This window comes from Melanerpes formicivorus, unplaced genomic scaffold (genome assembly GCF_026170545.1).
Source record: "Melanerpes formicivorus ecotype bairdi unplaced genomic scaffold, bMelFor1.0.p_v2 SCAF_58, whole genome shotgun sequence".
In the NCBI taxonomy this organism is placed as follows: domain Eukaryota; kingdom Metazoa; phylum Chordata; class Aves; order Piciformes; family Picidae; genus Melanerpes; species Melanerpes formicivorus.
In genome coordinates, this window is record NW_027142410.1 from 243,693 (window position 1) to 269,901 (window position 26,209).

The following is a 26,209-nucleotide window of genomic DNA, read 5'->3' on the forward strand; positions in this document are numbered from 1 at the left end:
TACCCTCCAAATGTTCTTCAGCAAAGTCAACAAGGTTTACCTCTCTGCCGTTGACATAATCCTGAAACTTTTTACCAGCTCCTCAAATCTCTTTAGGCTTTTGTGACCCTTTCTGTCTGCCTTCCTTTCGATCTGTCTGCCTGCCTTCCTTTTTTTTTTTTTTTTAATCTTTTTCTTAACTCTGTTGCCCAAATAGGGGTCGTCTTTTCTTGCATAGGTGCTAAACCCTACTGATAGACAGTTGCTGTAACTGTCTCATTACTTCAATAAGCATGAATGGATGCATGATGACTTCAGCATGGGATCTGGGTGCTCCACTGCATCACAAGCCTTATGAGGAGAGGCTGAGGGAGCTGGGGTTGCTTAGCCTGGAGAAGAGGAGGCTCAGGGGAGACCTTCTTGCTCTCTACAACTACCTGAAGGGAGGTTGTAGTCAGCTGGGGGCTGGTCTCTTCTGCCAGGCAACCAGCACCAAAACAGGAGGACACAGTCTCCAGCTGTGCCAGGGGAGGTTTAGGCTGGATGTTAGGAAGAAGTTCTTCACAGAAAGAGTGACTGGCTGTTAGAATGGGCTGCCCAGAAGTCACCATCACTGGAGGTGTTTAGGAAGAGACTGGATGGGGTGCTTGGTACAGTAGTTTAGTTGATTAGATAGTGTTGGATGATAGGTTGGAACTCAAAGTTCATTTCCAACCTGGTTAATTCTATTCTATTTAGATACTTTAATAGATTTTCTTGTTTAGTGGCTTTTCTTACAGTGTATGTACCGCTCTACAGTGGTATTGTCAGGCAGTCTATATTAACTTGTCAGGTGACTGGTCACTGTGTTGTCCATGTATAGGACTTCTTTTCATCAGAAGAATCGAGAATGCCCTTTGTTAGCCAACAGTATCAGTCTTCTGATAACATTACCCAGAAAAAAACAATAAGGCTTTAGACTGTTTTAAACCAGCTGTTACTGCAGGTTGGGAGTTACTGCTTATTGGAGGTTGTCTGTGTGACCATTTAACTTCTGTCTCACCACAGAATGGACAAGTGCAGTCAGCCTGGGGACTGATGGTTAATGAAGGAGGGAGAATACTTCAAAAAATCTCTTTAACTTGATTGATTTCACTTATGTGAGCATACCCTACAGTGGGAAGGAAATTTGATTTTAAGAGCTGTTTCAGGAGCCAGACTAATAATTGACAACCATAGCCAGTGAGAAATTAAATGAATTAAAATGCTTACAATGAATGAATCTTTTACAGACACAAGAGATGCTGGAGGTTGAGTTTGCATCAGAGAGCATGTGAGTAAAACCCCCACCAGAGCTGTCCTTTGCAAAAGGAAGCAGTCAAACATATGTCAGCATTGTTTGTAGTAGAGTTTTAAATTCTCAGCATAGCCATAGTTGGTGTTTATCAAGTTAGCTGTGCATTAGCTAGAGCACTGTGTTTGGTAGCTACCAATTTATTGATTTGCTGGAGGAGGGAGAGAAGGATAGTAAGAATGGCAGCCACTGTGCTTATTACCATTGTTCACCATTATTGTTAAAATAAGGAAGATACATTTCAGATGTCTCCCAAAATTAAAATTCAGGAACATATTTGAGACTATGCTGGACAAGGCAACCTTTAAAGAAAGTGTTATTCCTTGGTGCTCACTTAAAGATGTATTTGGGTCATTTAAATTGTGATTGTAATTTTTTTCCCCCCTCTCTTTCAGACCAGTCCCTCCTGAGAAGCTTGTCACTAACGGTGTATTAGTGGTAATGTTAGACTATTTCTTTTCTATGTTCATTTTCATGCCAGTGATGGGAGTGGTGACTCTGGCAGGTGCCTCAACACCTCACTGCAGGCAGGGCTGAAGGGGAGGGAGACGTGGGGTCTGACAGTGCACTGAAATGACTCAGATATAGCATAGTTTTGTATAGCTAATTCTCTCATTGTTTATCCCTGCTGCAGTCTCGTGAAATTTCCTGCTTGGAAGTCCTGGTGGACAATAAATGGAAAAAGAAAGAACCTTCAGGTTAGACTTTAAAGTAGAAAATAAAAACCTTATTTTATGATACATTAAAAATGTCTCAATTTTTTTTTTTTTGGGTCATTTTCTTATCTGGTAATTTTCCTACTTTATTCTTAAAAGTAGAGCACAGGAACCAGATAGTAGTATAGTCGAGATCATAGATCCAATACTTACTGGTATGTCTATGCTGACTAACTATGAAAATGGGACTGAAGCTAGAGTGAAGGACAGGAGTGATAAGGAATCTTATTAGTGATGTAAAATAGATGTAAATATATATTTTTATCTCAATAATTTATATTTTGCATCACCTTTCTGCCATCCACCTTTCTGCCATCCACCTTTCTGCCATCCACCTTTCTGCCATCCACCTTTCTCTCTTAATTCTTCTTATTGTAATGTTTTCTGGCTGGATAAGTAGAACCTGTGAGCTTTTAAGCATCATTGAATATTTTGTACATATAAATGACAATGAATGTTGGAGGTTCTCTTTTTGAGATCAGAGACATTAACTTTTCTATGGGGTTTTGTTTGTCTGTTTTGTTTTGTTTTCAGAAAAAGACTTCTTATTTTCAGTGAAGGGATCCTATGAAGGGAGCCAGACCCTATCTCTGGGCTCATCCAATCAACCCACCTTGTCCCTGGACTTCCATTACATAAAGTACAGCCTGTCAGAGCTGTGTGTGGCTCTGGCAGAGAAGAAGCCTTGTTTCTGCTTGGTATGTCATTGTCAGCATGAGTAAACACAGTGAACTCGTGGGTTTCTGTACCTGACTGAGGCACATGAAAAGAACTTGTATTTTTGATTAAAGCCCACCTTTTGTGATTTCTGCTATGGAAGAGCACTGTACCCTCTGTGATTCCTAAGTATTAGATCTCAACTTGGAAGTTGTTGCATAGTGACACCATTTGAAAAACATAAGTTGGTGATAGCACATTTTTGTAGTGTATACATTAAATATTTTTCTACATAATATTTTGTTTTTCAGAGTACCTCTGGTGAAGAGAAAAAAGACTCCCATGCATCCCTCACTATTCCTCTGGATTCACTTCCTTTCAAGGAGAAAGTAACAGTAGCCAAGGTGATTGGTAACAGCTTTTTAGAATGAATGTGAAACTATAGACCAAAGATCAATAGGCAGGAGTTATTTAGGTCATTGTAAAGAAGGCATTTAGGTATCCAGATGTTGATGCCCTTACATTCATAGCAGAGAGGGTTATGGACCTGTAGAACCAAAAACCACAGCCAAATATTTGGCTAGGTAATTTCTGTGACCAGCTTGAGCACTAATAGTATCATAGAATTAGTCAGGGTTGGAAGGGACCACAAGGATCATCTAGTTCCAACCCCCCTGCCAGTGGTAGGGGCACCTCACACTAGATCAGGCTGGCCAGAGCCTCATCCAGCCTGGGCTTAAACACCTCCAGGGATGGGGCCCCAACTACCTCCCTCGACAACCCATTCCAGGGCTTCACCACACTCATGGTGAAGAACCTCCTCCTCACATCCAGCCTGAATCTCCTCACCTCCAGCTTCATTCCATTCCCCCTAGTCCTATCACTACCTGAGATCCTGAGAAGTCCCTCCCCAGCCTTCCTGTAGGCCCCCTTCAGATCCTGGAAGGCCACAATTAGGTCACCTCAGAGCCTTCTCTTCTGCAGACTGAACAGCCCCAACTCCTTCAGTCTGTCCTCATAGGAGAGGTGCTCCAGCCCTCTGAGCATCCTTGTGGCCCTTCTCTGGACACGTTCCAGCACGTCCATATCCTTCTTGTAATAGGGGCTCCAGAACTGGAGGCAGTACTCCAGGTGGGGTCTCCCCAGAGCTGAGTAGAGGGGGAGAATCCCCTCCCTTGACCTGCTAGCCACATTTCTCTTGATGCAGCCCAGGATCTGATTGGTTTTCTGGGCTGCAAGTGCACACTGAGATGTAATGTAAGTCAGAGCAAACAAAAACTATGGGGCAAGATGGAGCACACTGGCAGAGCTGGTGCTGGTTTTTATTGTGTACTGCTCTTTGGACCTTCAGTATAAAACAATTTAAAGAAAACAAAGAGGACTTGGTATCTTAGAAATTGAATGGATTTTCTGACTCCTATGGCTTTGTGGCTTCAACATGGCTCTTAGGAGAAGTGAAGGGCTTCAATGTTGACTGAAAGCATAGGACATAAAATCATCTCCAGTGCTTCTATTGTGGTTTATTTGTTTGGGTTTGTTTTGTTTGTTTGTTTGTTTTCCTAGGATGAAACTATCAATTTGCATGTGAAGTCAAATGACTGGTAAGAAATTCTGTCTTTGAGTTTTGTGGTTGTGAGAAAAAAGATGCTGCTCAGCTTTTTGCTTTCTTACCTTCCTCTGTAACAGAAGCAGAAAATATTAAGTCAGTGATTGTATTTACCACTGTTTGTGTTAGTTGCCTGTGTTCAGGAGGAGAACTCTTTCAATTGTGCTGGGTGAAATGTATTGTTACACTACTATTCAGGAGTCCAGTTTGCATAGGGAGATTAATCTTTTCAGCCAGCAAAATCCATGGAGCTATGAGTTTATATCTTACTTTCCTTACCTGGAATGAATTCAGAGTATTTGTATTTATCAAACTTGGAGGTTTTCAGGCAGCAAATCCTAAATTTCCCACTGTTTATAGAATCTATATATGGATTTATGTTAGACATTCATTAAAAATTAGTATGGCAATAAACAATCTTTCTGCCTTGGGGATTGTTCAGGGTTTTATTTTTTTTGTGTTTATTTTCTTCTCCAAAAGAAAATACAGCTTTTGAACTCTCTCAGCCTTTTCTCCATCTTGTCTATACTGTTTGTGATGTGCTTTTGTGGGACCATTTCTAAGCCTAGTAGTAGAGTCTGTGACTTGGAAAGCATGTGTCCAGACATCAGTTTTAAGGGATCATGCACATCCTATCTAACCCTGGACTTTGTTTGAGGTCAAGAAACTTAGATGTTCGTTTGGATTTTGATCTGTGTATGGAGGAGAAAAATTTCCTGCAGAAAAGGAGGAAGTTTGTGGCTTCTGCTCTGAAAAAAGCACTTCATTTAGAGCAAGACCTACAAGACCATGAGGTATGGAGAGCACCGTGGGCAGTGCTGTGTAACAGAAATATGTTTGCATGTTAGCCTTTTGTGTATTGTTCTTTAACCAGCCCTGATATATTCAATGCCCCATGTAAAGCACTGAGAAATGTTTAGATGAAACAGTGTGAGAACATTGGTAGCATCAAACCCAGCTGGTATGCATGTTTGCTCAGAAAACAGAATGTCATAAATCAGAAGATTTTCCCTATCTTATTTCTTTTTCATCTGTGAATTATATATCTGGCTAGTCCTGCTCTCTTAGCTGAACATTCAGTCACCAAGGCCCTATCAGGTATTTTACACTATCAGAATTTGGAGGGGGGAAATCTAACAGTCCAGGTGGCACATAATACCAACAAGAATGTTCTTATCACAGACTGCCTCCTCTGGTGCCTATCATCTCAGCTCTGTTGTCACTCTAATACCACAAAGACATTACATGTATTTTTTAAATCATTCCTCTGTCTGGCTTAGGGTTTGGTGTTTTTTTTCTCATGTCCATACTGGTGTGGGGATGATTGGTGCTTTAGGGAGGAAACATGGGCTGTGATCAGATACTTCACAGTATCACAGTATCACCAAGGTTGGAAGAGACCTCAAAGATCATTGAGTCCAACCTGTCACCACAGACCTCATGACTAGACCATGGCCCCAAGTGCCACATCCAATCCCTTCTTGAATACCTCCAGGGTTGGTGACTCCACCACCTCCCTGGGGCAGCACATTCCAATAGCAAATAACTCTCTCTGTGAAGAACTTTCTCCTCACCTCCAGCCTAAACTTTCGCTGGCGTGGCTTGAGACTGTGTCCTCTTGTTCTGGTGCTGGTTGCCTGGGAGTAGAGACCAACCCCTTCCTGGCTACAACCACCTTTCAGGTAGTTGTAGAGAGCAATGAGGTCACCCCTGAGCCTCCTCTTCTCCGGGCTAAACAACCCCAGCTCCCTCAGCCTCTCCTCATAGGGCTGTGCTCAAGGCCTCTCCCCAGCCTTGTTGCCCTTCTCTGGACACATTTAAGTGTCTTGAAGTCTTGAAGTTTTCATTTTGAGAGTTGGTTTGTTTTTTTTTTTCACTTAGGCAGGACAGCTGGACCAAAGACATGAAACATTATATGGCAGAATGATTCTAGGTGTCCCTGCTCACAAACCGATCACATCAGTAGTTTCATAGTTTCATAGTATCAGTCAGGGTTGGAAGGGACCACAAGGATCATCTAGTTCCAACCCCCCTGCCATGGGCAGGGACACCCCACATTAGATCAGGCTGGACAGAGCCTCATCCAGCCTGCTCTTAAACACCTCCAGGGATGGGGCCTCGACCACCTCCCTGGACAACACATTCCAGGGCTTCACCACTCTCATGGTGAAGAACCTCCTCCTCACATCCAGCCTGAATCTCCCCACCTCCAGCTTCATTCCATTCCCCCTAGTCCTATCACTACCTGAGATCCTGAGAAGTACATCGTCCCTCATTAACATAACAGTTTCAGTGCGGGGGAAAAAAGCAATTTCTTAGGTATAAGATTTTTTTCAGAAGTAGTACTTCTAATGACTAATTTCAGATTTTTCCATTCCAGCAGAATGTTATTTTCACAGTCAGATAAACCCAAGTCAGAATATTTTGCTTTGGTGTGAAATGTTTGATTTGAATCCGTCCAATTCTGATTGTTTTTCCTTGATGCAATTGTCAGGAAAACTGTAAGGGAAATGTCATGTGGGTCCTCCTACTCCCCGTGGGGTTTCTGGAGAATTTTGTCTTCTTGTAACACAATTTCCATGCAATTAAGCTTTGTTGTTCACTGCAATCATATACTCTAAGTACTTTATAGGAAATGTAATCTAGTCATTATACTTACAAAAGAGGATGAGCTCTGTGCGTTCCCAAAATAGAGCCTTACATGATGATGTTCCACTAAGGAAAATGCAGTCTAGTTGAAATGCCTTCAAAGAGCAAGTTTTGATAAGGCTACTTGTAGCAACTCCAAATCAAAATGTCTTGATTTTTATCAAAAAAAGGTCAAAATTAACTAATGACTAAATACTTTTTTATTAGTTTTGTTTTCCCCTGTGGAAAATACCATTTTTTTTCATATCTCCACACCTCCACCCCACCTATGCTCGGGAAAATCTTGGCATTTCTTGTGGGACAGAATTGCAGCAACTCACTCAGCTCTGATCACATGCATATGCAAACCACTGCTGTGTTGGTATTTAAACAGGTACCAGTCATAGCAGTCATGACAACAGGAGGTGGCACCCGGGCACTGACATCTTTGCTAGGCAACCTATTAGGTCTTCAGAAGCTGGAACTCCTAGATGCTATTTCGTACATCACTGGGTCATCTGGTTCAACATGGTAAGGAGATCCTGAACAAAGACATCATTTATCACCCCCATTGTAAAGAAAGATGTATTACTTCTGTCTCGAGTTTTTTATGGTTGCACTGGGAGCACACTGCCTGAACCAGTGCATGGCCTAGGCTCTGCTTACACAGAATCACAGAATGTTAAGAGCTAGAAGGGACTCCAAAAATCATCCAGTCCAACACCCCTGCCATAGCAGGATCGCCTATGTGAGATCACCCAAGAACGCATCCAGATGGGTCTTGAATATCTTCAGAGAGGGAGATGCCACAACCCCCCTGGGCAGCCTGTTCCAGTGTTCCATTGCCCTCACAGTGAAAAAATTCTTTCTCATGTTCACATGGAACTTCCTATGCCCCTTGTCCTGTCATTGGACATCACTGAGAAAATCCTAGCTCCATCCACTTGATGCTTACCCTTTGCACAATTGTAAACATTAATGAGGTTACCCCTTACAGGGAACAACATTTTCTTTAAGGCTTTGTTTCACCTCTAGGATCATTCCTAGTGAATGTCTCTGCTGCAAATCACAGTTTTGTGCATAAACCTGCGCAGCACAGAGCGGGATTTGCAAGTCTTCAGGTTTCTCCAGTGATTTGAGGGGTTGTCTTTTCTCTTCAATAACAAACCAAGCCCCAAAGATGTTTTTAACTAACATCAAGATAATCTGATGTGGTCCTTAAATCCAAATCTGAAGAGTGAAAGCATTTGTCAAGTATATGACAATATACTTCCTTTCTCTTTTTTCTCCCCCCAGGACTTTGTCCCATTTGTATCAGAGCCCTGATTGGTCACGCAAAGATCTGTCCAGACCGATCAGTGAAGTCCGCAGACATATGACCAAGTGCAAACTAAGCTGCTTTTCCCTGGAGAGCTTGAAGTACTATGACAAGGAGCTAAAACTGCGGAAGCAAGAGGGATACCAGATCTCTAGCATTGATTTTTGGGGGCTTCTGCTGGAAAAGGCATTAAGTGATGGGGTAGCGTCTCTCTGTTTTACCTAACAGCTAATGAATACTGTTGTATGGCAAATGAATCTCCAGGGATAGATGCTAGCCTAAAAGCATACCAGCAAAATCCAGCAGATAGTTTCTGCTGGCTATGAAGCAAAGGATTTGTACCCACATGCCTCTCAACACATAACTAGCAGCCCAAGGGCTATTCTGTAGAGCAGTGTGGTGGGTTCAAGTTTCCCCCAGCTAAATTTTAAAGGCATAGCCTAAAACTACCACAAGCAGGAAACCTTATACCAGTATGAGTATCTGAGCACCTAACAGCAGAGTCTTGCCCTTGGCTTCTTTTGCTCTGCTCCTCCCTGTGAGAACTTAAATAATCCATGTAAAGTAGATGCATATACTGAGACGAGAGACCATTGTCCTACCATTTACTTGCAATTAAATAACCTTCTGTGTAAATGTTTAGATCATTCCTTGGTTAAAAAAAATGTCTGGACACAAAAATGAGTGGAGAGAATAAGAAAATGAAGATGGAAGCAGGTATTTATTTTGTTATAATCTTGGAAACCTATACACTATGCCAAGAAGGTCCTTTGGTTTTGCTCTTTTTTCTATTTCTGGTCAATTCACAGAAGAACAACCACAAACTCTCAGATGAGCGACAGGCACTGAGTCAGGGTCAGAATCCCTTACCTATCTACATGGTCCTCAACATCAAACAAGACTACAGCCTTTCAGAATTCAAAGGTGATGGTAAAACTGAGCTCTATCTGGACTTGGTTGGTGTTCAAATGATCTGCATTATCAGTTACTGGCACATCCTGCAATCTCTTGCACTGCTGAACCATAGCACTTATTAACAGTTCCTTTTTCACCTTAACTTCCTCTTCCATTTCCAGACTTTCTGCCTAGGCTCTAGAAGTAACCCATCTTCCATGGGGCAGGAGAAATCTAGGGGAGATGCTTAAGGACAGCCAAGGTACTCACAAGTCAAAGCCTTAGCTCTCCATGTAGGGTAACTTAGGCTAACCCATTTTGGTATAAAGTTGACTTATGTCTTACGTGCAGAGGCTCATTGGACAGCTCTGTATGAACAGGTTTGGGAAATGTTACTGACTGAGCAGCTGAAACCAGCTGAATGATGGCTCTTTACCCTGAAGGAGTCCGTTCTGTAATCACCCTGCTGATGGGGTTTCTCCTGCATCTGCTTCTGCGTCATTGCAGAGCCCTTCCTGCAGGGAGGTAAGGACAGGACTGACATTTAAAAATTCATGTTGTGCCTCTACAGAATGGGTGGAGTTCACGCCTTATGAGGTTGGGTTCTTAAAATACGGCGCCTTCATTCGTGCTGAGGATTTTGGCAGTGAGTTCTTCATGGGTCGCCTGATGAAGAAGCTCCCTGAGTCCCGCATCTGCTTCATGAAAGGTGAAGTACTCATTGTGGAAATTATGTTGCATAAAACCATCATTCATTTTCAGTATGTACAGACCCTGCATATTGCAGCCAGTGCCCTTCAACATTCATCGCTGAAGCAATGCATACATCATATTGCTCTCCCCTCTGGCTGAGCTCCTTAGATGCTGAAGGTGGGCTAAAAACTACTTTGTGCCCAGGTGGCATCCTGGGCTGCATCAAGAATAGTGTGGCCAGCAGGAGCAGGGAAGTCATTGTGCCCCTGTACTCAGCACTGGTTAGGCCAGACCTTGAGTCCTGTGTCCAGCTCTGGGCCCCTCAATTTAGGAAAGATGTTGACTTGCTGGAACATGCCCAGAGAAAGGCAAAAAAGCTGGTGAGGGGTTTGGAGCACAGCCCTATGAGGAGAGGCTGAGGGAGCTGGGATTGTTTAGCCTGGAGAAGAGGAGGCTCATGGGAGACCTTCTTGATGTCTACAATTACCTGAAAGGTGGCTGTAGCCAGGAGAGGGTTGGTCTCTTCTCCCAGGCAACCAGCATCAGAACAAGAGGACACAGTCTCAAGCTGCACCAGGGGAGGTTTAGGCTTGAGGTGAGGAGAAAGTTCTTCACTGAGTCATTTGCCATTGGAATGTGCTGCCCAGGGAGGTGGTGGAGTCCCCATTCCTGGAGGTGTTCAAGAGGGGACTGGATGTGGCACTTGGTGCCATGGCCTAGAATTCATGAGGTGATGGGTGACAGGTTGGACTTGATAATCTTTGAGGTCCAGCCGTGTTGATTCTATAATTCTACTTTAAAGGAAGTTTTGTGAAGACAGTGGTGTAGTGTGTTCATACTCAAGGTGGCCAAGTAGAAAGCACACATGCAGGCTGGGCTGAGCTGTGTTCTCAGCTTCAACATCTGAATGAGGCTTGTGACCCTACAGCCATAGGTGCACCTTTTGGGAAGATAGAGTTAAAGCAATGTTGCCATCTAGTGATACAACGTGCAATGCCCTCCTGGGTTGCAATTAAAATGTACTGTTGGTTACAGTGTGATAGCTGAAAGATAAAAGAAAGGTGTCATTTGCAGGGAGAGGCAAGGCCTTTTCTAAGAGCAGTGGCTACAGCTGCAAAGGTTTGAAGAGTTTAAGGGGACACAAGACCTGAGGGTTCTAGAAGAAAGGCAAGAGTGCATGAAGCTTGGCTGCTATCTTCCACTCTGCTTAGTAAGAGTTGCAATCTCTCATAGTTCTCACTTCAGCGAATACAGGCACCATGAAAGTTCAGTGCAAGTAGTTAGAGGAACATTGCTATGCAATTAAGACCAAGTTTTGGTGGGACAACAGGCTTTGAAAGACATTAAAATGCACGAGCAGCATGTGAATCCTGGGGCTCAGGGAACAGAGAAGAGCACCAAGTGTAGAAAGGAGAAACCAGAGGAGTTGCCCTGTCACAGCCTGGACAGAAGCTTCTCAAACTTCAGTGAGATGTGCTTGTGTTGATGGAAACTGGCCAGTAATAATCTGCAATTGAACTCTGGTTGCTGGCTAAGTGTGAGCCAGGGAACCCATCTCTGATTCCTTCATTAGATATTTCTAATATTTCTCAAGTGAGTTCCATTCTTATGGGGACTTCTGTGAAGAAGACGACCCTTGGCTTCTTGTCTCCCACCAAGAACAAGCCAGGTTTAAAAGGGAATTTTATTTCTGTTACTAGCTTATGGAATGCCTGATTGTTGCATTGTGCAGTTCAAACTATTGCATCCTCTGTACAGCTTTTGGAGAACTTCCACTGGTAGAGAGTTTTAAGACAAAACTCAGCAATGCCTTCTCTGGCAGAGTTTCTCTCAGGAAGATCCAAAAGGCTTCTGGAGACGTCTGCACTGGGAAGGCATTTTTGGATGTTCTTTAAAGTGGGAAGGTGAAACTGGAGGAAGGACTATGGGGATGAGAATAACAAGGAGAGGAAGAGGAGTGTCAGTCACAAGAACTTTAGAATAGAATTAACTAGGTTGGAAGAGACCTTTGAGATCATTGAGTCCAACCTATCATCCAACACTATATAATCAACTAAACCAAGGCACCTAGCAACCCATTCAGTCTCTTCCTAAACACCTCCAGTGATGGTGACTCCACCACCTCCCTGGGCAGCCCATTCCAATGGCCAGTCACTCTTTCTGTGAAAAACTTCTTCCTAACATCCAGCCTAAACCTCCCCTGGCAAAGCTTGAGACTGTGTCCTCTTGTTCTGATGCTGGTTGCCTGGGAGAAGAGACCAGCCCCTAGCTGACTACAACCTCCCTTCAGGTAGTTGTGGAGAGCAATAAGGTCTCACATGACCCTCCTCTTCTCCAGGCTAAGTAACCCCAGCTCCCTCAGCCTCTCCTCATAGGGCTTGTGCTCGAGGCCTTTCACCAACTTTGTTGCCCTTCTCTGGACATGTTCCAACAACTCAACATCTTTTCTAAACTGAAGGGACAGTGAGGATGTCTTATTTAGGCAACTACTTTGCAGACTATCCCAAACTGTGCTCTAACATCTTCCAAGCAAGTGAGCACCTAGTTGTATTTGACACATTTTGTAGACCAAATCCTTATTTCCTTATGTGAAATGGCATGGGTTTACTCTCTGATGACAGTTGCTTATAGGACAGAAAATGTTGTTTAGCAGCGTATTGGAAATAGCTGTACATGGCAATGAATTACAGTGAGCAAAGCTCCAAGAGAGTGCTTAAAAGAATAGGTTCCCTTTTGAGGACAGAGTGAGTTGCCACAAAAGAACTTCATACAACTTTTGTGAGGGTTTGGAATTATTAAGGTTTCCTCATACCCCTTGCAAAGCAGAAAGTTTTGTGGCTTATTTATTCATTTAGTGATATTTGCAACTAGAAGATTTCCAAAGCTATTTCACCTGTTCTCTTCCATCACACAGGGATGTGGAGCAATGTCTTTTCCTACAACCTCCTGGATATCTGGCATTCCTCGGATCCTACTCAAAGGCGCTCACTGAGGTGTACCCGACCCAGGGCTGTTGATGTTGGTTGGTTACTCTTCTGTTTCTGCTTTTCCCACCGCCTTGTGAATCTTGCTGTGAATGTTACATTCAATTGTGTATAGTGGGAAATCTTTGAGGCTTTTTACATCTTCAAACTGAAAATAATGCTGCAGTGTTTTGGGTTGTTTTCCTTTTCCCCTGAGGCCTCATTTTGCCATGAATATGCAATTAGTTTCCCTCTCTGAATCTATTATGAGAAATATTACTTCTATAAGTCTCCCTTGGGTTGCATTTATACAAGGGATGATTTCCCACCAGATATAAAACTACCATATTTTTTAACAGATCTGTGAAACTGCATGTTGTAACAATCATCTCAGTGCTCTCTTCTCTGTCTGCCTTGACTGATGGTACATTTTATATGTCGTTGTTGACGATTCAGTTATATTCGTTAAGTGGAAATCCATTTCAGTTGTGTTTGATTGCGCTGTAAACTTGTATTCTCCTTACAGGTGTTAGCTGTGTTCAGATGTGGTTAGTAAGTTTGATTTAAGGGCTTTTCATCACTTTCTCCATCTCCCAACTCTGAGAGCAATAAGTACTTGTGATAGAAAGTCACTAAGTCTCATTAGGTACCATTTGAAACAACTCTTTTTCTCTGCTCATTTCTGGGTGTCTGTGTGGGCACAGTCTAGAGGACACAGTCTCAAGCTGCGCCAGTGGAGATTTAGACTGGATGTTAGGAAGAAATTCATTATAGAGAGAGTGATTGGGCATTGGAATGGTCTGCCCAGGGAGGTGGTAGAGTCGTCATCATTGGAGGTGTTTAGGAGGAGACTTGATGGGGTGCTTGGTTGCATGGTTTAGTTGATTAGATGGTGTTGGATGATGGGTTGGACACAATGATCTTGAAGGTCTCTTCCAACCTGGTCTCCTATTCTATTCTATTCTATTCTATTCTATTCTATTCTATTCTATTCTATTCTATTCTATTCTATTCTATTCTATGTCTCCTAACCATTCTGTTGTGTTTTTCTTTTCATTTTGTTTCATTTCCAAGCTGGATTGGATTCAGTTTGAAAGAAACTGGTCCAGATTTTCAGCCTACCCTGACCTTCACACAGGGAATCCACCTGTAGCTCCTAGCAAGCAGTAGATTGTTTTGTGGGTTGGATTTTTGGTTGTTTGTGTTTGCTTCAATTTTAAGAAGCTTATTACTGTTCTGTTTTTCATGCAATACACTTTACTGACAATTGATTTTTTTCCCTCCTACTTTGATTTTACATTGCAATTAGGATCTTCTTTCTATCTCAACCGTGTTTTGTCTATCTAATATTAGATGCCTTTTGGTATTTTAAGTATTGTATAAAAACCAACCCCCAACTTGTTCATCTCTTCTACCCTTCAGAAGCAGATGAGCCTTCCCCACCAGTCAGGAGCAATGAGTTAGACAGCTACTTAGTCACCCCTGAATGTGGCATCATGGGAATCATTCGGCAGATCCTGACTGAGCGGGTGATGGTTTCAAAGTTCTACAACTTCCTGAAGGGGTTCCAGATACACAATGAATACCTTCAGAGCAAAAGCTTCCATATATGGAAAGGTAAACATCCCTGAATTAGTGTTTTTTGTCTGCTTAGATGGTTGGTGTTTTCAGTGGTGACGGCAGAGGATGAACAGGCTGTATTCCTCACTTTGGAAACAAAAATGTCAAGACAGCTAGATAAATTTTATCCAGTCAGATCAGTTACAAGAAATCCCTTGGTTCCAGGGGAGGGCAATGACTACTTATCAGAGACAGAAAAGGAGCAGCCTAAGAAGTGAAGGAGCTCAGTCTTCTTACCATGCACAGGTCTTTCTTGTGCAAAGGCCTGAGTTTCCATAGTGTAGCAGAGTCTAGGAAAGCAAAAGTAGTGGGGACACAAGAGGTTCTTTTTGCTCCCTGATTAGCCAAACAAAAGATATATTGCTTCTCTAGCGAATCACTCATCATAACAAATATTTCCTTGTAGATACTGTACTAGAGAATTTCCCCAGCCAGCTGACAGAAACAGCTGAGTTCATGTGTCTGGCAGACACAGCAGGATACATTGACATCAGCTACCCACCGCTCATGAGGCCCCAGAGAAAAGTGGATGTTGTCCTGCACTTAAACTACTCTTCTGGATCACAGACATCGGTGCGATGACCACTCTGTGTGCTTTAATAATGTCTGCTGCCTGTTAGCTTTTTTAGTCCCCTCCACATCCTAAGGAGTCAGAATAATTTATATAGAAGAAAATGGATTCTGGGAGAAATTTTAGGTCTCTCAGAGGTGCTCACAAATATCATGGTAAATCTTCTAAGGAGAACAGTCTTTAATTTCCATTTCCTCTGAGTCTTATGTCAGAAGGTTGTTTCTAGATGAGTGTTTTGTAGAGCTCAACACTCAAGTTTTCAGTTGTACCTGTAATTACCTGTAGAGGCTCAAACCTCTTTCAGGTCAATACTAAAACCTGATGTGCTGGAAATCCCCATCAGGGTGTGGATTACATCCCCTGTGTCCTTCTCAAAGCATGTCTGACCAGCAGATGATGGTGTAGGTCAACATGTCCCTGGAGGTATTCAAAAAGGGATTGGACGTGGCACTTGGTGCCATGGTCTAGTAGTCATGAGGTCTTGGGTGACAGGTTGGACTTGATGATCTTTGGGGTCTTTTCCAAAATTATTGATTCTATGATTCTAAGGCTGTTGAGGCTACACTGCATATGGAGTGTTTCTTTGGAACTAGTAGCACCATGCATGAACTCATTTCCTTTGTCTTGTGATACCCATCTAAAGATATCTATATGCAGTTGTATTATAAGTAGCTAGTCCATCTGTCTTTGCAAGAGTATGTTCTAAATTTTGGAGGGAAATTGTCCTTTGGCACCATATCTGGTATTTCAAATACCATCTAATAACTTGATCTACAATTCCTGTGACTAGATATGGAGCATATCATAGAATCAACAAGGTTGGTAAAGACCTCAAAGATCGTCAAGTCCAACCTGTCACCCAAGACCTCATGACCAAGTGCCACATCCAATCCCCTCTTGAACACATCCAGGGATGATGACTCTACCACCTCCCTGGGCAGCACATTCCAATGGCTAACAGCTCTCACTGTGAAGAACTTTCTCCTCACCTCGAGCCTAAATTTCCCTTGGCACAGCTTGAGACTGTGTCCTCTTGTTCTTGTGCTGGTTGCCTAGGAGATGAGACCAACCCCCTCCTGGCTACAATCACCTTTCAGGTAGTTGTAGAGAGCAATAAGGTCTCACATGAGCCTCCTCTTCTCCAGGCTAAACAACCCCAGCTCCCTCAGCCTCTTCTCATAGGGCTTGTGCTCGAGGCCTGTCCCCAGCCTCGTTGCCCTTCTCTGGACATGTTCAAGAGTGTCAATGTCCTTTTTAAATTGAGGGGCCCAGAAGTTCTTGAAGACTTAAAATTTCCATAGTCACCAACCAGATCCAGACACAGAAATCTTTTTTTTTCCAAACATTGCTTACACTCTTAAAAGATTAAATTAAAAGTTCAGTCAAGGTCATATTTGCTTCCAGATACCTACATCACATTTCATAATAATTTAAGGCATCTAAAACAGAAGCTTTTAAATATTTCATACCAAATCAACAAAATATTTGTACCTCAGTAAATTAATATTTAAAACCAGGTACCTTTTCAGATTCCTGTTCATTCTGCTCATTTCAGGATTTTCTCCAATAAGGGATACGTTCCTTTGCCCTGTGCAATGAGCCCACCCTTTCCTGCAGCTGTGAACATCTTATTTATCTTGCAGATGAAGGTTGAGGAGGAAGAGGTGAAACAACACTCAGGAGTGAATGTTGGGGGCTGGGTCATAAATTGTTGTTCTGTTAGTAACTAGTACTTAAAATCTCATGAAAGACACAAAGGCCAGAAGAAATACTGGCAATGAATGCTGGCCCTAGACCTTTGTGAAGAGCCTTTGGTGGATGCATTGTGCATGAGAGAAAGGTGGAGGGGGAATGTGACAGAATTTCTGACCTTTTCTGTTTTTTCTGAACACAGCCTTTGGAAGAAGCCTCCAAATACTTCCTAAAGCAGGGAATCCCATTTCCCAAAATCAAATTGAATGAAGAAGAAAAGAAAAATCTAAAGGAGTGCTATATCTTTGAAGACAAAGAGACCCCAGAGGCACCAACTGTGGTGTTTTTCCCACTGGTGAATGACACCTTCAGAAAATACAAAGAACCTGGTAAGCTGTGGGACAGAGATGGTCCTCCCACTACGTGGCTCCCCGTTGGCTGTATCAGAGTGAGAGACATGGTTTAGTATTGCCTCCTCTGCTGTGGCTTCCATGGGAGAGAAATGTGCGTGTCTGGGTAGTGGGGTTGCCATCATTGGAGGTGTTTAGGAGGAGACTTGATGGGGTGCTTGGTGCCATGGTTTAGTTGATTAGATGGTGTTGGATAATAGGTTGGACTCGATGATCTCAAAGATCTCTTCCAACCTGTTCTGTTCTGTGCTATGCTATGCTATGCAATTCTATTCACCAACAATGAAAGTCAAGAATGAAGGAAAATCACAAACAAAACCAACACAAAGCAAACTGTTAGGAAGAAGTTTTTCACAGAAAGAGAGATTGGTCATTGGAATGTGCTGCCCAGGGAGGTGGTGGAGTCACCATCCCTGGAGGTGTTTAGGAAGAGACTGGATGAGGCACTTGGTGCCGTGGTTTAGTTGTTTAGATGGTGTTGGGTGATGGGTTGGACTCGATGATCGCAAAGGTTGATCAACCTGCCCATACTGCCCCACATGGAAAATGGGATGTAGGAACATGTCTGAACCTCATCAATATCCTTTCTTTATTTATCAGGTGTGGAGCGCAGCCCTGCTGAGATGGCACAGGGCAATGTGGATGTTTCCAGCATTTTTTCCCCGTACTGCTTACATAGCTTTACCTACACAGGGGAGGAGTTCGACAAGCTGGTAGAACTGACCAGCTACAACATTCAGAACAACAAACATCTGATTCTTCAGGCTTTGAATTCAGCCATAGAGCAGAAACGACAGCACAGAAAAGAAACAACATGCTGAATTTCAGAAAGAGATCCCTGTCACTTACTTTCTTCCTGGAGAAGAACCAAGCCCTTTCTGGAATGAACACAATGGACCTGGGAAAGTTCAAAGACTTTTCTCAGCCTTTGGCTCCTCTCCACCACGTGGCAACCAGAGATAAACTGATCAAACAAAATGACCATTAGTCTTGTGCTTTATTTATGTTGGAGTTCACTGTGAGTGAACGTTTCTTTCACGTGCATACATGTAGATGCAGTAAATCAAAGGTTAGAAGACACAGGGCTTATTACTGACTTTTCAAAATGCAGGAATATGGGACAGCAACAAAAATTCTTTCAAAATCTACTACACTAGTAGAAATATGCAAAATGAAGGTCAATGAGCTACAGATACTTAATTTATGGCAAAACTAGTGCAACAGGAAAAAAACACCACAATAAATGTGAACAATTTTCAAGAAAAGAAAAACTCTGTTTCCCTACAATGTAAGCAAGAGATTTGGATAAAAATAACATGTGAAACTGAACACAAATGGTACAGAAAATCTGAGATTTCATGTGGAAAATGCAAATTTTCTATACTTCTGAATTTACAGGTGTTATTACACCCTTGATATTTAAGTTTGGAAAATTCTTTGGAACTGACCGTTTCAAACCTTGCAAGACAGAATCAACTCTTCTGGTGCATGCGTGCCATGGTTTAGTAGTCATGAGGTGTTGGGTGACAGGTTGGACTTGATGATCATTGAGGTCTTTTCCAACCTTATTGATTCTATGATTCTGTGCTTAAGTACCTAACCTAGGTACCTTTCACTTGAACATTCATTTATTTAGAAGATCTATCTCAGCATCCAAGTCTCATTAATTTCCACATGCTTAATAGTATTTCCTGTTATCATAGGATGGGATGCTGTGAGAATAAAAATATTAGAGACTGGGAGACATTCAGATTTTATGGTAAGAAGGCAAGCCAAGTGTTTTTCCCTGGTATCCATGGGTAATTCATGGGTAATTGCATGACTTTGTCAGTCCCTTGACCACATATAGACAGCACAGGCTCTAGGCAACTGCTATCACTAGCACAAGGCAATTTGTTTAAACAGCTTATTTTTGAGATGAAGACCAAAATAATTGTTTGCTTTATGAAGGATTTCAATAATAGGAATACTCTGCAAACTTGTTTCATTACAAAGATACTAATAAAAAACCCCAAACCAACAATAACAAAAAACCAAAACAAACCACCCAACAATTCTTCAGTCAGTATCAGCTACCCTTAATTACTTCAAATTTAAATGAAATGCAGTAACTTGTCTGCTATGGAGAAACATGTATTGGCAAACACACAGCTATGAAAATGAATCATAACCAAAAGGGAACTAAAGCCCTAGTTCAAAATGAAATGTGAACCTCTAAAGGGCTGAAAACTTCTCTCTTGCTATCATTTGTCTCTCTCCCTTCCTTCAAGCTTTCTTTTTATGCCTCGTCTTCGTCTAGGCTTTGTCAGCTTGAGTCTCCCACACTCACCTCCTATGACCTCAGCCCCCTTAGGGATGGTGCGTCCTTACCCAGCTGCTTTTCCAGGCCCTTGCACCTCCATCCAATTTGCAGTCCTGATTCAAACTTCCAGTGTGCTGAAATGGCTGTTTACTTACTGGTGCTCATCAAGGGCTCCTCTCTTTGTGATCTCTGCTACTGAGTCATGCAGTCCCCTTTGGCATCGCCTCTCTTCTCCCCCATCTCTAGATCCCTCTTGGGCTTCTCTGTTTATCATTATAGCAAACCCATTTGAGGTGACACACACATTTGGTACTTCTCCCACCCATCTTCCAGCTGGGGTTTTGGGCACCTTCGGGAGTTGTAAATGGAGTTCCCACCCCTGCCACCCAAGTCCTTTGATGAATCAAATGTCAAGAATTCTGCCTTTTTCTTGCCATCCCTGCTTTTAACTATGCATCTTTGCTTCTCTTGCTGCCTTTTGGGTTGTTGCCTTACCAGAAGGAAGACCCATTTATTCCCAGCGTGTTACTAAGTCACGCTCTCCTCCACCTACTGGGGCTGAACCCATCCCATTTCCCAGCAGTTGGGTCAGGCCCACATGACAGCTTCTAGTGGTCTTTTCAGTATGGGTAAAGCTCTTGGACAGAAACTGGATCTTCTTGTCAATTCTCCCCTTGCAATCCTCAAACATCCATGACTTCATTTTCTCAGGCACACCCACAGGCACCTGAGTCCCTCAGCAAGGTTTTTGTTGTGACACTGACAATACCTAGGTGTAAGTGTTCTGTACTGCTATAGATGCTGAAAAAGGCCTGGCGTAAGCCTGCATACAGCCATCCTTTTCCTGGGGCACCAGGGGTCTTCACCTAGATATATGTAGCAGCTCCATAGGTAATAATTAATGTTCTTGTGTTGAGGGGAAGGACCACAGGCCCATGCCATCTGCAGTTGTTTTCTTCCTCTCTGAGCTATTATTGAGGTGTCTCCAGGTGACGGCACCTCAGCCTGTTCTCTTGAATCCTCAGCACTCCTGGTCCACGCTTAATAGAGTTGCTTAGTTTGTGACTTAGGGGCTTGGTAAATTTGTTGGGCTCAGCTTACTTTTTATCACTGCCTTTATTAATTAACTGTGCAGACCATGTTGCAGGAGGTCATTGGTTCTTGCAGGCTGGTGCAGAGGCTCCATGTGGTCTTGTCTCCCGGCATATTTTTTTCCCTGCTTCTGCTGCTAATGGGATTTGTTCCCTGTGCTCAGCCTCTGGGCTCTACTGAGGCATTGGAAGAATGCAGGTAACAGCTGCATATGTGGGCATTTAAAACCTCTTTTGATTTCACAGGTTGGGAGTGTCCCTTTTCACAGGAAACAGGAGTAATTTCATGGAATTATCCCTTCAAGGGAGGGAACAAACCCAGCGGTGGGGAGAAGGTAAACTCGATGGAAATCCAAGCCTCCATTGTATCATGGTGCTAGCACCAAGAGGAGTTGGCATGGCTTTATTCTGAAGTGTTTTAAAAGGCAGAACTCTTGGCAGATCTGCTAATAGGAACTACAAACACTACCACGGTGACCTCCTTAACTGTAATTGATACGTTCTGCACCTTTTCTGTGTCTGCCTTCTCTTTCTTACCTATTCATTATCCATAGGTATGTGAAGGGATTAGCATGCAATTGCGCCTTTGCCCCAGCCCTTCTGATTATCACAAAGGTGCATCCCAGAACGGCTCAGTGAGGTGAGTCAGCCCACAGGAACCTAAGGAAAGCAGCAGTGGGGTGGTTTTAATCCATCGCGAGACATGTGAATACTCAGACAGTCCTGGCCAGTGAGTGCAGCTGAGGAAGCTGCAGCTGAGGAAGCAGAAGCTGATGAAATAGTTGGCAGCACCATTTTAAGCTGTTCTGTTGCCTAAAGAGTGAACAGGCAAAAGATTATTGCAAACAGTCTGAAGTGAGTGATTAGTTTGTGAGACTACAGGCTGCACCATGTGAATGACAGGAAAGATGTCTGCCACTGCAGATAGAGGAGAGCAGGGGTGGTAGAGCAGGACTTCTTTCTGAGAAATTGTTTCAGAATCTCCTCACATGTAAAGCTCTGATATGCATGTGCAGCATCCCACCTTCTTCTCTTACCAGGGGGATAATGCTGCAGAGGATGCCCTTAGGGCCTCATTCCAGAGAAGGGGAACAAATCTGGTGAGGGTTTTAGAGCACAAGCCCTAGGAGGAGAGGCTGAGGTAGCTGGGGTTGCTTAGCCTGGAAAAGAGGAGGCTCAGGGGTGACCTTATTGCTGTCTACAGCTACCTGAAGGGAGGTTGTAGCCAGGTGGAGGTTGGTCTCTTCTCCCAGGCAACCAGCATCAGAACAAGAGGACACAGTCTCAAGCTGTGCCAGGGGAGGTTTAGGCTGGTTGTTAGGATGAAGTTCTTCACAGAAAGGGTGATTGCCCATTGGAATGTGCTGCCCAGGGAGATGGTGGAGTCACCATCACTGGAGATGTTTAGGAAGAGATTGGATAGGGCTCTTGTTGCCAGGGTTTAGTTGATTAGATAGTGGTCAGTGATAGATTGCTCTCAACGATCTCAAAGGTCTCTTCCAACCTGGTCTATCTATTCTATTCTATTCTATTCTATTCTATTCTATTCTATTCTATTCTATTCTATTCTATTCTATTCTATTCACCTTATAGCAGCCTTCCAATATCTAAAAGTGAGAAAGCTGGAGAGTGATTCTTTATCAGGAAGTGTAGTGACAGGATGAGAAGTAATGGCTCTAAAATGGAAGAGGGTAGACTTTGATTAGATGTAGGGAAGAAATTCTTCACTATGAGGATCTTGAGGCATTGGAAGTGCTCAGAAAATTAGTGCATGCTCCCTCCATAGAACTGTTCAAGGACACCTTAGATGGAGCTTTGAGTAACTTGGTCTAGTGGAAGGTGTCCCTGACTATGCAAGAGGTTGGAACCAGATGATCTTTAGATCCTTTTTAACCCAAACCAGGCCACCACCAACAGAACAAGAGGACACAGTCTCAAGCTGTACCAGGGGAGGTTTAGGCTGGATGTTAGGAAGAAGTTCTTCACAGAAAGAGAGATTTGCCATTGGAATGTGCTGCCTAGGGAGGTGGTGGAGGCACCATCACTGGAGTATTTTAAAAGAGACTGGATGAGGCACTTGGTGCCATGGTTTAGTTGATTAGATGGTGTTGGGTGGTAGGTTTGACTTGATTATCTCAAAGGTCTTTTCCAACCTGGTCCATTCCATTCCATTCCATTCCATGCTACTCTATGCTGCTCTATTCTTCAATAATTCATTTCCAGCAGGGCTGGTTTCCACACAGCCTAATCATGGTATGTTGGTAGCAATGGGTGAGAGCTGTATGTCTTTCATGCCACAGACCTTCCATACCTTTGAATTCCTTCTGAGAACCTGTGCTTTGCAGGATTTCCAATGGAAACCAGCAGATCTGCAGCACTCGCAAAACACTTCCCCAGCACTCCTCCCACCCCTCCAGCTCTTCACGTCAAAACTCTGGGATGCCTTGTCATATCTCCAGTTTCTCCCCCACTTTGAGTCCTGAGTTCTTCTTTGCATTCCCTGCAACTCACTGTTGCTTATCCCCTGTTCTCCATACAGCTGGGTATCTCACCCAGATGTCATGGCTTGATTCCAGATGCCCTGGTGGCTTATAGTATTCATGCTTGTTCCAAATATGATAAAACCTTCATTACTCAGACTTGAAGCTCCTGGAGATGCCTTTCCAGTATGAAGGAAGTGTGTGAGACAAAGGAGAAAGAATAAGAAAACAAATGGTATAAGAAATAAGGGAGGGAGGAAGGGTGCAGAGAAGGGAAAAAAAGTACTCAAAGAAAAGTGAAAAGGGGAATTATAGGCATGTTGTACAGAGACTAACAAAAGAGGGAAAAGGGTGTTTTGGAAAGCAAAGGAATCATGGGAAGGAAAGAAGAGAAGGAAGAGGACATTAGAAACAAAAGGGTGTTGGAGATAAACATTTAAAATGGAGATAAAGGTAGATCCATCCCCTAAGTTTTTTCAAAGTGGTCTTGGTAGGCTGCTCCATTAAAAAGTATAGCACCTATAAAACCCTAATCTGGAAAACCTGGTGGCCTTAAATCCTACTGAGGAGATTTTGACTGCCCTGGGTTTATACACACCCGATACACACAATGTAGCTTAGTAGCTCCCAGCTCACTCTTCCTTTCTCTGCCCTTAAACACTGAGGAAAGATAGCCCCACCACTCATAGCAGTAGAACTTCTGCCAGCTTCTGCTTATTGCACTCTTTCTCTATCTCAGCTAATAATCTACAAACTAGTTGTAAATATATCAAGTGTTTGCTTCCCTTCTCTTTCCTTTCTTCTTCTGAGGTAATGGAGCATCCTTAGAGGCTGATAATTATCAAGTAAGGAGCTGCAAGTTTCTACATATATTAATAATGCACTTTTAAGTCTTGAGCAATTGATAGTTGTTTCTTTAATTTTGCAATTTCTGTTTCTCTGTTGGCTGACATCCCAAATTGTTCCAACCAGTTTTGTAAGCAAGATGTGATCCACATTTCTCCTTGAACTGCAGTCGTTTTGCTTTGGTATCTACTCCATAAATATGCTATAGAGCTTATTTTTAAGATTTAACAGATGCTATGATATCCTTGAATTTGTTTCAGACTACATTCTTTGGTCCCACGTGCAGAAGTGTATTCAGAAAGTCCTTTGTAAATCTTTAACAAATGCCTTCTCTGGTCACTCTTAAGATCTGATCCATGACTGCTGCTGGTGCAGGAGTTGATGGTCTGTAATTCACAGCTGGTTTGGGGCATGGGAGGAAGCACCATAGTGGTCCTACTGCCCTTGTGCTGGTTTCCACCTCATGAGAAGATGTTTAACTTGCATGCAGTCTGCAGATATGTGGAAACTGAACAGTGATTCAGAAACCTTTGGAAACCACTCTTCTAGTTTACTGTACTTTGGGGAAACCTTTCCCAGGTACAGAAAATGCCCCACAATGAGACAGCTCCAGGCACAGAGGACTTTCTCAGTGTGCAGGTAACCATTCAGGACCCTACATTGGGATATAAATCTTCAGTTGAGCTGCTCTGTGACTGATATGGACTAAATGATCTCTGGAGGTCCCTTCCAACTATTCTGTGGCTTTCTTCTCCTGCTCCACATCTCCTTCCTTCACTTACTGCACAAATGATGGTCTAAGGACATTGCTCCTCCTGTGGGAAGAGGACATAACCAAACCAGAATGCTCATCTGAGGATGTAACTGAGCCAGAATTCCTATTTGACTCTGTTCTCCAATGCTGGTTTTTGTATAGAAGTATCTGTACATCAGAAAGCAGTGAGGCAGCCATAGTGAGTCCTAGTTGTGTTTCCAGCTTGCCACAATAAGCTCAGGTTGAATTTGCCTGGCCCATTTGAAGGCTACACAAACATATACTATTGCAAGGCATTATAGGGGGACACTGGCTATCAGCAGTTTTGATCCTGTCCAAGACTGTGAAACAAATGACAACATAAAAATAACCCCAAAAGGCTCTATTTGGAAGAAGGGAAGAAAGGAAGAAAGAAAGAAAGAGTTAGGTTTTTCATAGAACTCCATTTCTCCACATCTCTGCCATCAGATGTAGTGCAGGTAGCTTTGCCAAGTGATTGTGCTTCTTCAAACTGGCTGTAGTGTGAATAAGAAACCTAGGTATCAGAGGTAGTATGAGGTATAGCAAGTACTAAAGGATTAGAATACTGTACTATTTGCTATTAAGGCAACTGCAGTTAGATCTTTGAAGCAGATAGGCTACTTTGCTTCATCTGTCCTTAAATTACCTAAATATGAAATGTAAATAAATAAAACCATTTCTTTTGGAGGCTCTGATTTATGTTGTGGAAATTGAGACCCTCCAGCTTTGTATGTTTGATATTAAATTAGATAACCCTAGTTCAGTTGTTTAATGAGAGCCCTGGAATTTTCTTAATGGCATTCAGATGGAAGCAGAATGCTTTGATTTAGCTGAAGGCCGTACAGATCATTCCAGATGGGGGATTAAATCTGCAGATGTGGAGGTCCGTACACATAATCCACTTGTTCTTCTCCATGAGTTTCCTTGAAGACAGGGAATCTCAATTTGCTTAGGATTCATCACTTTTAGAGGGATTTCCAGGTGAATATGCTAATGGTTCTCAGAACTAATCAGCCTGGGTGAGCTGGTCTGTCTGTTAATGAATATATTGGTATATTACTAGCAGGTCTTCTAAGGTCAGGTAGGTCTTCTTTTCTGATGAGGCTGAAAATGATTGTTCTCTAAATTAAGCTGCAAGAGGAGTTCTCCAGGATGCAGCTCAGAGTGTCCGTGACCTAAAGGGACCTAAGGGACCTAAAGACAAAAGATGCTCTTGTACTTCAAGTGCGGTCAGAGCTACTTTTCATGCTGGAAATGCGGATGCTATGACACAGCCTACTGTTATTGGAGCTGCTTGTTTGTTATTCATTTGTTTTTCCATGTTTGAAGATGGTAATTTCCACTGAGCATGCCTGGAGATGTTCGTGTGTTCTTTTGTTCATGCTCTTCGGTTGAACACAATCTCTGTAAAATAAAAAGAGTAAACCTAAACCACCAGATGCCAAACTCCATTCATCTCAACAGGAGTTTCCTACAGGTGCCATGTAAAGTTAATGAATATATGTGTGAAAGCATAGCTGCTATCTGTTTGCACAGCTACTATATTTTCCCTTGATATATTCTGTTGATTTTAAGGTACTGCTACGTGCAGTAGTAGTCCTAGGTAGTGCTTGTAGCCGTAGACTACAAGCTAAC

At 42.8% G+C, this 26,209-nt stretch overlaps 1 protein-coding gene across 2 annotated transcripts in view; it reads left to right on the top strand.

Moving 5' to 3' along the window:
- LOC137452737 (cytosolic phospholipase A2 epsilon-like) overlaps nt 1-18,058 on the top strand; it is a 39,559-nt gene extending 21,501 nt beyond the window's left edge. Inside the window, exons 5-20 of one of the 2 annotated variants that reach the window (XM_068161384.1) lie at nt 1,251-1,291; nt 1,708-1,750; nt 1,947-2,010; nt 2,563-2,726; nt 2,997-3,089; nt 4,249-4,286; nt 4,950-5,085; nt 7,314-7,450; nt 8,216-8,438; nt 9,047-9,161; nt 9,703-9,840; nt 12,739-12,846; nt 14,210-14,404; nt 14,814-14,980; nt 16,873-17,059; nt 17,681-18,058. In XM_068161384.1, coding sequence (XP_068017485.1) covers nt 1,251-1,291; nt 1,708-1,750; nt 1,947-2,010; nt 2,563-2,726; nt 2,997-3,089; nt 4,249-4,286; nt 4,950-5,085; nt 7,314-7,450; nt 8,216-8,438; nt 9,047-9,161; nt 9,703-9,840; nt 12,739-12,846; nt 14,210-14,404; nt 14,814-14,980; nt 16,873-17,059; nt 17,681-17,901 — 2,070 coding nt within the window. In that variant the 3' untranslated portion in view covers nt 17,902-18,058. The remainder of the gene's footprint in view (nt 1-1,250; nt 1,292-1,707; nt 1,751-1,946; nt 2,011-2,562; nt 2,727-2,996; nt 3,090-4,248; nt 4,287-4,949; nt 5,086-7,313; nt 7,451-8,215; nt 8,439-9,046; nt 9,162-9,702; nt 9,841-12,738; nt 12,847-14,209; nt 14,405-14,813; nt 14,981-16,872; nt 17,060-17,680) is intronic. The other variant, XM_068161385.1, reaches the window with a different exon arrangement.
- The last annotated feature ends 8,151 nt before the right edge of the window (nt 18,059-26,209 follow it).